Source organism: Grammomys surdaster, unplaced genomic scaffold (assembly GCF_004785775.1).
Source record: "Grammomys surdaster isolate TR1022 unplaced genomic scaffold, NIH_TR_1.0 125834, whole genome shotgun sequence".
Taxonomy (NCBI): domain Eukaryota; kingdom Metazoa; phylum Chordata; class Mammalia; order Rodentia; family Muridae; genus Grammomys; species Grammomys surdaster.
This window is the reverse complement of record NW_021620662.1, coordinates 2681741-2693860: the sequence shown is the minus strand read 5'-3', so window position 1 is coordinate 2693860 and position 12120 is coordinate 2681741. Positions and strand designations below refer to the sequence as shown.

General features: G+C 40.9%; 1 protein-coding gene across 1 annotated transcript in view; it reads left to right on the top strand.

Moving 5' to 3' along the window:
• The window catches only part of Rnf175 (ring finger protein 175), a 37773-nt gene extending 30273 nt beyond the window's left edge, over positions 1-7500 (top strand). Inside the window, 3 exon segments of the mRNA XM_028789512.1 lie at positions 18-156; positions 4003-4130; positions 7428-7500. Of these exon segments, the coding sequence (XP_028645345.1) occupies positions 18-156; positions 4003-4130; positions 7428-7500 (340 nt within the window).
• Positions 7501-12120: the final 4620 nt, after the last annotated feature.

The following is a 12120-nucleotide window of genomic DNA, read 5'->3' as shown; positions in this document are numbered from 1 at the left end:
ATATTGCTTTTCCATAGAATCAAATCTAGGGATTCCATGGATTTGGGGATCGGATCCTTGTTCTATGGCCTTTATTATGGAATAGTGGGGAGAGACTTAGCTGAGATCTGCTCAGATCAAATGGCATCTACTCTAGGAGTAGATGGTGTTTTCTTTGCTTGATTTATTTATTTAAATGGAGGAGGAAGCAGCCCCATCTTATCTAAACATCAGTCACGTCAATATTGTCAAGATTCTCCAGATTCATTGCTCTCTGGAGTTGCATTCTATCAAGAACTATTTGTTGTTAGTTAATTAGAAAGCACATCCCTGGGGACAACAAGATGGCTCAGTGGATAAAGGCGCTTGCTGGTACGACTGATGGAGTGACTTCAATATCTGGAATCCATACAGTGGAAGGAAAGAACTGACTCTTGAAAATTGTCTTCTGTCCTTCATAATAAGCCATGTGATTTGTGTCCCATCCACTCCAACACACACACACACACACACACACACACTAAATAATTTTTAAATGTGAAGAAAATACACTCTTTGTATAGAAGTACTGGGAAATGTATCATTTTTAAAAACAAATGTGTTACATATTCGAGTTATCATGTCTAGTATATACTAATTGGCAACACTTAAGGAATTAATTAAGATGAGTCATAACAGAAACCACTTATTTCTGAGTGAAACTTCATCTAATAGAATAAAAATAACATCTAAGGAGTCCGTATATAGCTCAAGAGCAAAGCAATTGACTAACATGTGTGAAGCCCTGAGTTGACTTCTTAGCCATGTAAGAAAATAATCGCATTTGATGCTACACTTTAGAATCAACTCAGGATAATCTTGCCATAAAGATTAGTCACCATTGTGCAGCATGTGAAAAGGTAGAAATATAAAAAGTGATAAATGTGTTCTGAGTGTACACTGATAACTGGATTATTTTTAAATCTCAAATAGTTTTTAATGCTTTTAAAATTAAAATTCAGAACGGACATAGGTCCTAGTGAGGTGATTTCTAGAACTAGGTATTGGGAACAATCACCTGTGTCTGGCGTATGTGTGTGTCTCTGAACACTCACAAACGGAGTGTTCCTGGGAGTTCCCATCCTGCCCTTCCTGTGTCCTGTGCACAGCTAATGTGAGGTGGGGAATCCTTGTGAGTAGCAGAGGGTGAAAGGTCTGGGCTCTCCTTTTGCCCATTGTGGATCAGGACTTAAAAGGACATGAATCTGACTTCCTGGGCCTCTGATGTCCTCCCTGTCTACCCTTGGCTTATCTGTACCTTCTTTCTAGAGCCTGCAACCTGACTTCCGAGGTGTAAAGTTTTGAGTACCAAACCTTTGCTATTCCTCTCCTGTGCATTGCCTAAGGGGTAGATGTGGAAAAGCACCCTTCTCATAATAGTCAAGTTGTATACAGGAAGCAGCATTTTTGCTCCCTGGTTCCAACAAAACCCAGACATCTTGTCTCTAAGATAATCACCGATGCATCTCATGCTTGTTTACAAACATTAGAGGAAGAGAAAGATTGTTTGTGTTCTGTTCTCACATGGACCAGGAAGAAGAGCTTCAATGGTAGATAGCCCAGTCACAAGCATCAACTCTCGATACTTCTTACATGATCTCACCCCCCAGTCCTGAACATTATCACCACCTATCATCTTCATTCTAGCTCCAAAATCTATTTTAGAAACAACAACATGACATTTTTATAGTCACCAGTATGTTGGTATATACATATAGGGTGTTCTGGTGTATACACAAAGCCACACACTTGTACATATGTTTGTGACTGAGGTGAGAGAGGAAAAAAAACCTCTATAGCCATGCCAATGTCTTAGCCTCACACCAGATCACTTAAGTCAGAATCAATGGAGGTAGAGCCTATGTATGCATCTGCTTTGTTAAAACAAACAAACAAACTAAAGAAAAGAACTAAGCAACTATCCACAAATGGATGGACCTTAAAAGCATATTTTTGAGTGAAAGGAGACATTCCAAAAAGGCTACACATGATCTGATCCCATTCATATTTTGGAAAAGGTACAATTACAGACATAATAAGCCAATAGGTGCTTGCCAGGGGTTAAGGATGGAGAAGGTTGACTCAACCAAGCACCAGGAGACTTTTGTAGTAGTGGAACTGTTTGATACTAAATTGCTGGATAAATGACAACATATTTTCAAATAAATTCACAGAATGACATTGCAGGAGGGATATAGCTTTACACATGCAAACTTTTAAGAACTACATAGGAGCTCAGAGAATCCCAGATAAAAAACAGTGTAATGGAAATAATCTAATTTTATTGGTGGAGGATCTTGTGCTGACTTGAAACTGAGTGAAGATTGTAGGTCTAAAAGCAGAGAGAGCTGTGCATAGCACTGTGCTCTCAGTGATCGTCATCCGCAGAGCTGTGGACTAATGAGCCTGATTGTTCTATATGTCCATTCTGCAATGGAACCATTAGATAAAGGGACAGTTGATATTGGAGTCTAAGTTTCTCCTTGTCATAACGAGAGATTACAGATAAGCACAGAGAAATGGCTAACATATACCACATTAGCCATAGGATTAGAATATAACCACATAGGGTTAGAATTGGAACTATCGGTACGAATTTGTGTTGTTTTCTATAGGTGCAGACAAATACATACAAAAATATTTATAGGCATGTGTATAGACACAAGTTAGTATGTATAGATACATTTCCTCATTCTCTTAACCAAGAGATCATGGAAGCAATGGCACCCCAATGCCCAGATCCTAGTTTATCATACCATCCCACGGTAAAAGGAACAAGGACTTCTTAGAGAAATAGCTACTTATAGAACTGGGGAAGGAATATTCAGTATGAGTCTGGAACATATCATAGCATTCTAGGGTAAGAAAGTACTGAAAACAGCAACACCCACAATGACAGGGAGGTCAAAGGGCAAAAAGCCTCTAACATTCACTGCTGGTAGCCAGCAGAAGCTGTGCTAGAATATTACCTGGAGCATAACTCGAATAGTCCAGAGTTCAGATTCATATAAAAAAATTAACAAGTGCATGAGGGTGGAGAATGCCCCCTCAGTGATATGAGATAAATGCTATCATGTTCAAAACAAAATGTTTTTCACATTATGGGGATTCTGATGTGTTACCACTATTGATCAAAGTGGCATCTGAGGCTCTGGGAAAATAAAAGGTTCCCAAGTTCACATTCTAAATGCGTTGTTTTCAGGGGCTGATCAGGCTGAATGCTCAGATAATAATGTGGGAGCCTTGGAAAGGAAATATATGCTTAGATTTGCTCCAGGTCTCTGAATGGTAATCTCCAGAAGAAACTAGATGGGAAGGTCCAGGAACTGGATAAGCTCAACAGCTGCCCCTGTGGGCCAGATTTGCTACTGTGGACAATAACTGCAACTCAGAGACAGAATAAGTGTAGAGGTTTGATGGACAGCTATAGCTAAGTTTGTTGGTGCTAATGGGCCCTACCAGGGATGATCAGCCCCTCTGAGCATTGCCCCTTCAGGAAAAGGCATCTCAGATACTAGTTCAGTTCTCTCTCAGAGTTTACTGCTGTGAACAGAAACCATGACCAAGGCAAGTCTTATAAACAACAACATATATTTGGGTCTGGCTTACAAGTTCAGAGTTTCAGTCCATTATCATCAAGGTGGGAGCATGGCAGCATCTAGGCAGGCATGGTACAAGCAGAGCTGAGAGTTCTACATCTTCATCTGAAGGCTGCTAGTGGAAGACTGGCTTCCAGACAGCTAGGACAAGGGTAAAGCCCACACCCACAATAACACACCAACTCTAACAAGGCCACACCTACTCCAAGAGGGCTACACCTTCTAATAGTGTTACTCCCTTGGCCAAGCATATATAAACCATTACAGTTCAGAAGCAATGAAGACCCCAGGTGCCAATGACTGTCTGATACCGTATCTGCATTGGCTGTCCTGTGTGTACACCATGGCAGGGGCTCTCTTCTCCAGTGTTCTTTTTCCTTCCTAGAGTGTCAGCAGGATCGACACCAGGAGGCTATCAGGTGACATCTGTGCTATTTGTAGGCAGAAGATCTTTGTGGCACTTGACAAAGAAGAGTTCACTGAAAACACTTACCAGTTGTCATGTAGCCACATGTATCCTTCCCACAGAACCCCTTCTTGAATTTCCTGAAGCTTTTGGCTTCCCAGCCTCTCCTTCTGTCTCCATTTCCTCTGCCTTGAATAGCTCGTACCCTCAAGCCTTTGTCCTCTGACCTTGACTTTTCTTGAGACTTTCTGATGATCCACATGCTGAATGATGAATAGCTAATTAAAAGGCTCTTCCTCCTGTATGGTCATTTCCTTTTAAAAGAAGGCTCTTCATCCTTCTTCTCAGCAGGAAGGCTGGTCATTTGAGCAGGGCCCTGCCTGGAGAAGCAGGTAGAAGCCATGTGTAAGCATATGAAGAAAAAGAGAAACAGAGGCAGAAGTAGGCTGAGAATGAGAAAGAGTCATGTATAGTTTGGGGTATCACTCAATGCCGGGGTACATGTTTAGTATGCAGGAGGCCAACACCACAAAATCCTGTGGAGTGTATCAGGTGCAGGGGAGAACCCATGACTGTTCATATAGAGCCTGGTGTCTAAACCTTGGTAGAACAACACCTACAAAGTCCACTTTGACTGGAAATAATCTACAAGGAGCCCACTTATAGCAACAGAATAGGGAAGAAGAAAACCAAACCACAGGTTTCTAGGCAGAGACCTTTAAAAAGAATGGCGCCATAAGACAGCCCAACACTTCAGATCACAGAAAGAGGGACTGGCATTTGACATCTTGTTTGCAGACCATCCAACACTTCTACCTATGTGTTCCTGCTCAAACAGGTCTCTGTTGGCTGGAGAGTCTGGAATGGCAGGAATGTCTACTGGTTGCCTTTGTGTGACTATGGGCAAGCTGCTTCATGGAAACTCTTGAGGGAAGAAAGGCTGGTTTTGGCTTACAGTTTCAGAGGGTCTGGGTTCATCATGGCAGAGTATGCATGGTGGCAGAAGCATGTGGTAGGTACTGTTTATCATGACTGACCATAATAAAGAGGGCAAAGCTGGAACCAAAGACAGACTGTAACCTTCAATAATCCTCTCCTAGTGGCATTCTTCTGCCATGAATTCTCACCCCTTCAGGATTCTACAGCCTTCCGATACGTGCCACCTCCTTGGTAACAAGCATCCAAACTTATGAACCCATGAAGAATATTTCACATCCAGACTACAATGGATAAGTCTGGACCTATAAACCAGGTTTCTATGAGGACAGCCTAAACTACAAAATGCTGTCTTAGGACCCTTGAACAATGAAACCCATGTTGTCCAAGCCTGTGACTGTAGATACCAAAGTTGTCTTTGGGTTGGCCAGCAGCCCATATTGTCATTTGTTCCTAAGTATACAGCAAAGCGTTGCTCATCTCTGTATCACAGCATGGATTGTACAGCTCTGACTCCAGACGCCCGATCAGCTCAAAGCCACTGCAGCCCACCTAATCCAGTCAATCAAACCTAATGTCTTCGATATTCGTGGCCAATGATGCAGTCTTGTTTAATCTGGATGCTTTCCACTGATTCAGTGCTAAAAGTCAGAAACTGGTCCAAATGCATCTCAAATGTAATAGGAAACTTTCTTCAACATTTAAGCCTCAAAAACTTAAGGGAAGAAACACAAAGATATCCCATCTGGACTTCTACGGTGTTTTTCTTCCTTTGTGTGATACACACACACACACACACACACACACACACACACCAAGAAACTATCATTCTTAGTAGAAATTTTCCAAGTCTGGCCTTAGTTTTAAGTATGATTTACTTTTCAAATGTTGGAACAGAGCCTCTTCTGCCAATTTCAAGTGGAAATATTTTCTCTCTCCACCTTTAAAAGCCCTTAGGGATTGCTATACATGTGTGCATATGTAATCTAAAGTGTAGTCACCCTTAAATATGCTTTGCTGGGAGTATTATTAATGGCCCATTTTAGCGTGAGTCATATTAGTGAGGAGTGAGCAAATGTGAGTCCCATTAGCCAGGAGAGACTATCTGGGTTTCGCTCTGTAGCAGCTCGGCCAGTGTGCAAGCTTCCAGCACAGAAACTTCAAAGAAGAAAGAACACAAATCAGAAGATGGGAATGCCTGATGCTAGCTAGCTTTCATGACCCCAGAACTCTGTACCTGTCTGGAAGGTGTGGTTCTATGCCAGCCTTTTTAAAAGGCTGGCTGTAAGTGAGTTCACAATCTTTCTCATAATATATACCACTTTGAGCTAATCCAAGGACACTGCAAAAATGTTCAAGATTCTAAGAACACAAAATAGTGGAAACTCTTAGCTGCATAGAGAACTAGTCTGGAAGAATAAGATCTATGCTCTTGCCAGGGTTCCACCTCACAGTCCTCTGGGTTTTTGTTTTGTTTTGTTTTGGGGAGGGATGTTTGATATCATTGCTGTCAACACAGATGAGTGACAGGTTGGACAAAAAAATACTGGAAAACATGGAAATCTTAATTTCCAAAAATAGTTTTGAAAGGTCCATCCAAACCTTCATTTGGCAAACAGTTCCTACACTCCTGTTTAAAAGAGCAGGGAAAAGGATGACTAGTCCATGGTCATGTGGCAATCTGTGACCTTCGAGAGACCATATGTGCACGCAGCAGGTGATGGCATCTTAGGATCTGTCTCTGGTCCTGTCAGAAAACAGGATTCATACCTACTGAAGGACACTGGGAAGACTTTCTATAGATGGTGTACATGAATTAATCTGTACATGCGAGAGGATGAGACATTTGTTATGTTTATATTATATTAAAATATTGGTCCTTCATCTGTAATTTTTTTAAAGTCGAAGAAAAAGCCATTGAAGAGGTTATCAGAACTGTCTGTAATTTGGTGGTACTGTTTAGCATGCATGGGGCTCTGGGGTCAATCAGGAGGGAGACAGGCAAAGGGGAGGAGGAAAACAGCTATAAGCTTAAGAACACACAAGACCCCAGTGCCTACCAGTAGGACTCACACGAGATAACCAGTAATGCACAGAATCTAGGATTGAGAATTCCAGAGCATGTGTGTGGGAAACACACAAATACAGGTGTCAGGGGAGTGAAAAGATGCATTTGCGAAAGAAATTATTGTATGAAAGTGTCCTTGTGCTCTGCATCTAGTTCTTACTGTAATCAAGAAGGCAAGGGCAAGGACAAACAAGGCCAAGATGTTAAGTAAATTCAACAAGGTCATAAAGCTGCTGCAGTCCCCTTTCCACCCTCCCTGTCCCTGGCTCTCCCTCACGTGGGAATTACGCACACTCAGGATGAGTTATGGTGGCCTCCCACTCCTGAACAGAACAATCCTTTCCAGGTCACCACCACAGGTCATTGCTCTTTACCAAACTTCCCGAGTGAGTTACCTCAGCTTTCATGAATTCTGCAGTCGAGGCTCGTGTATCATTGGGAAGAAACAGACTTGCCCGATCTTAAGAAGGTGACCGGTAACCCGTATCCTTCTAGAAAAGCACAAAACAGGAGCTTAACCATGCCCAGGGATGAGCAGCACAGCTGAACTGCCACTGTCTTATTATAGGTGTGGTAGAAAACTTTTTGCTGTCTAACAACACAGCGGCTGCTCTTTTAGTTTTCTGCACCTGTGTTCCTATTCTGGGTAGGAGAGTAAATACCCAAGACTGTGGTACCCATTATGGCTCATACTTTCCGTGTTAAGGGATTTAGTGGAAATGTGTTGGGGCAATTCAAAAAAATGGGCACAATATGAGGAAGAGTGGAGATGATGCATGGATGGGTGGACAAATAGTTGGGTTGAATGGGCTTGTGGGTAAATCATAGATAAATTAAGATTGAAATTTCAAAAGCTAAAACTGTTAGTGTGGAGAAGGCTGCTTGGGAGCAGAACAAATTTTATCTTTACCCAAAATGACTAGACTTCTTGTCCTACATCTTAGGTTTTTAAATTTCTTCCTCTCTTTGGGCTAAATTCCAGCAATAATGATACTGAAAGGAAACGAAGACTAAGTCGACTTAATATTGCCAGTATGTTACACAAGCATGGGGCCATCTCCTATAATACGGGCAACCTATCAGGGATTACATCCAGAGTAAACAGATGTGGGGGTGGAACTTGTGAGCCCATTCCCAATGCATGCTGGGATCTCAGCTGGCTTGATCTTGTACAGCTCTTGTGTTTGCAGTCATAGCCACTATGAGCTTGTGTGTGCAGCATCCTGTCATGCCTGAAGGAACTGCTTCACAGAAGTCCTATTACTACTTCTGACTCTTCCATGATGGTCCCTGAGCCTTGGGATGATGGCTGTAATACAGATGGTCCATTTACAGACGAGCACTCCCTAGTACTTTGACCAGTTGTGATTGTCTGTATTAATCAATACCTGCTGCAAAAAGAAAGGTTTCTAACAAAGGCTGAGACCGTGCTAATCTATGGACATGAAGATAACTGTTTAGGGTAGAGTTTAATAGCACAATAAGAATAGCTAGTTTTCCCTTAGAGCCTATGACCTACCCAGCCACAGGTTCCTGGCCCAGTTAACAGTACCAGGTATGGGGATCCTTGTGGAGCAGGCCTTAAATACAATCAGACAGCAGTTCTGAAAACATCCATGTCACTCTTTCACCAATTGGTGTGTCTTGTCAGGATGGTTGCTATTGAGCCCGTAAAGGTTCCCAGTTAGGTAAAATTAAAGAAGAGTGCTCTCACCTGATAAAATACAGAGCACCTTCTGGTGCTATGAAAGCTACTAAGGAAAAAGGAAACTTCAAGATCAGTACTCTCAATCACTCTATGTCCTATGAATCAAGTATCTGGTGTCTTCTGCAATAGGATTTTACCATAAAATTCTTGAGGACAACCAAGAACAAAGACCCATGTAGTAAAGCAAGGCTTACATCACAGTTACAATTGCTTTCACATTTGGAGAAGCACTAAAAATTAGTTTTCTTTCTGAAAACAAAATTAGAGTCCTTACATTTCTCAGCCTGTCTGCTATACAGTCCTGATATTTCCTCTGTCAAATAAACTAGCCTGAATTCAGCTATTTAAACTTCCATGACAGAGGCAGACAAGACCAATTCTTTGCTAGATTATAACCTGAGTGGCATCTCACCACATTTCTGGGGACTCCTTCTTCCCATGAGACGCCACAAGTCTTTACTGTCTGCATTTCTATTACCATCCAGGTCTTTCAAACATCTAGTGGAACAGCCAGTAACCTCTGGGTATAGCATTCAAGGATTTATTGCACCTGGAGTTTCAAATTCTTCCACATTAGTCCCACAAACCAGTTTCAGAGGCTTAAAAACCACGGTAAAATATCACTGCACAGAACCCGCTTCTTGGTACCCTTTCCTCTATTGGTTTCAGAGTCTCTCATACTGGGGTACTTGCTCTATTTACAGCTGTTTTGTTTTTTTCAGAGTGAAAGATAAAGTGTAGTTATATTCTGCTGTGTAGATGCCCAGTTTTCCTCACATCTTTTGCTGAGGATTCAGCCTTTTGTCCAGTCTGTATTATATCTGGGAGCTCTACTTTATCCCACTGGCACACACACATCTATTTTGATGATGCTATCATGCTAATTTTATTGTTATAGATCTCCAGTATAACTTGAAATCAGCTGTGGTGATACTTCTAGTAGCATTCCTTTGATTTAGGACAATTTTGGTTATCTGGGGTCTTTTTACTTCCAAATAAATTTTGGAGACATTTTTCATATTTTTGTGAAGAATAATATATGAGCTTTCATTGGTATCACATTGAATCTGTGGTCTGCTTTTGATAGAATGGCCACTTTCATAATAGTAATTCTTTGGATCTATGAACATAGCAGATCTTCCCTGTAACAGGTAATAAGTAGAAAACTTTGCCTGGTCTGGCTTGTCCCCGGGAAGTCGCCATTTTCCTGATGCTCCGGCTCTGGACCTCAGCTCTGGCTATTTAGAAATAGCAATCCTGGCACCCATGAGAAGCCAGCATGGTGGCTGGCTCTGCCAACCCACCACGCTGTCCACAATGCTTGGCTGAGCCCAGACATTCCTGCTACACCCACAGTACCTGGTAGAATAAAGACTCTTAATGCTTAAAGATTATTCAATAGATTTATTTATTTGGAAATGCTCAATTAACAAGATGCTCTCACAATTAGAATTGTTAACCAATTATATAACCTAGATATTATAACTGCCTTAGACTGCTAGAGACACACGTACATCCACAGCCATCATCTCTCCTCCTCTTCCTCTTTCTCCCTCCTCCCCTTCCTCTTCTTCTTTCCTCAACTCCTCACTCCACTTACCTTTCATACTGCCCAATGACCGAGCTTTATTGTAAATACAGCAGGAAAATATCCTGCTACACTTCCCTTCTTTTGGTGTCTTCTTCAACCAGGCAAACAATGCCACCATTGACAGAAGTCTAAAAGATTTTCACTGACAACTGAAACAACTCTGTGATGAAAACATTAACACACTGAAGAAAGAAATGAATGTGTCTGCCACTGTTTTATAGAAGGTTATTGATTGTGCATGCATGAATGTGTGTGTGTGTGTGTGTGTGTGTGTTCATTTTGCATCCTGCCATTTTGCTGAAAGTAGTTTTCATTTCTATGAGTAACGAAGATTAAATGTCATTTAAAACTTTTGTATGAAGCTATTTCTATTGTGGTTTTAATTATTTAAAATCAATAATGGACAAGTCAACACTTCTCTGGCTAAATATATAGTCATATATATAGGCATAAATCTATGTTTGATCTTTCTGGTTTTCTTGGTAATGTGGTGATGTCTGTAGGAAGTGGAAAAGTGGCAAGAAAGTTTATTACTGTAATGGATTCCTCTGGTTTCTCCTCAAGGATAACAATAATCTGAATATGACCACTTATTTCATGAGCTAGCCTATGTTTTCTGCCCAGTACTCTCCTGGGAGCTTGTGAAAGAAAGAAACATTATATAAGTTCTCACACTAAAGCTCATTACACACTAATAAACTTCTTCCTTGCAGTCATTTTTCTATGAATAGGGTCACTAATCTCTTTGCTAGTGTACATAATAGGAACATATCTACATATGAACAGTCATATAAAAATAAATAATTTCCTGTAAAACACCAATATTGGTAGCAGATATCTACAACAGGCATCGCTAACTCCACAGATACACCTAGGCCCTATTTGGATAAGTCTGATAGCCTTGCCTCCATAATCCTTCTGGCACGACAGCAACCAGAAAGTGTGGTTTTCTTCTATTACCTCATCTGAGACCCTCAATAATCCAGCATGCACAAACCATGCTGCCCATTTTAAGGATAGGAAAGGGTTTTGGGTTGGGATAAGTGACTTGCTCAGAATCATGCATTTGATAACCTAAGTGTCTCTCTGACTCCAAAACCCAATTAACCACATAAACCTAGCTGTGGCTGAGAACTTACAAAGGGTCAAAGGACATTCATATGGCTCCCAGCACAAGACAAAAGTTGCTGAGAATCAGTGAAGAACTCTTAGTAAAAAAAAATATATATATATACATATATATGTACATATATGTACATATATATATATACATATATATATACATATATATATATTCCGTTAAAATTTGATACATCACCAAATCTTACTTATAAACATTAAAGGTGGGCTGGAGAGATGGCTCAGTGGTTAAGAGCACCGGCTGCTCTTCCAGAGGTCCTGAGTTCAGATCCCAGAAACTGCATGGTGGCTCACAACCATCTGTTATGGGATCTGATGGCCTCTTCTGGTGTGTCTGAAGACAGCTACAGTGTACTCATATACATAAAATAAACAAATAATTCTTTAAAAAACATTAAAGGCAGTGGTATCTGTCTTCAGATTACTACATGTGGAGTTATTTTGAGTCATAAGAAACCTCTAGGTATATAACTACTTTAAAAATCTTTTGCTCACATGTATTTTTTCAGACAGAAAAAGAAAAGCTTTATAGAATTAGATATGAGACTTTGCACAGGAGAAAAAGCAACAGAATGTCCACGGGGGTCAGCAAGCAGACACTGGAAACTAACATCTAAATCCAGTGGAAATCTGCACCAGGACATGGGAGACTTC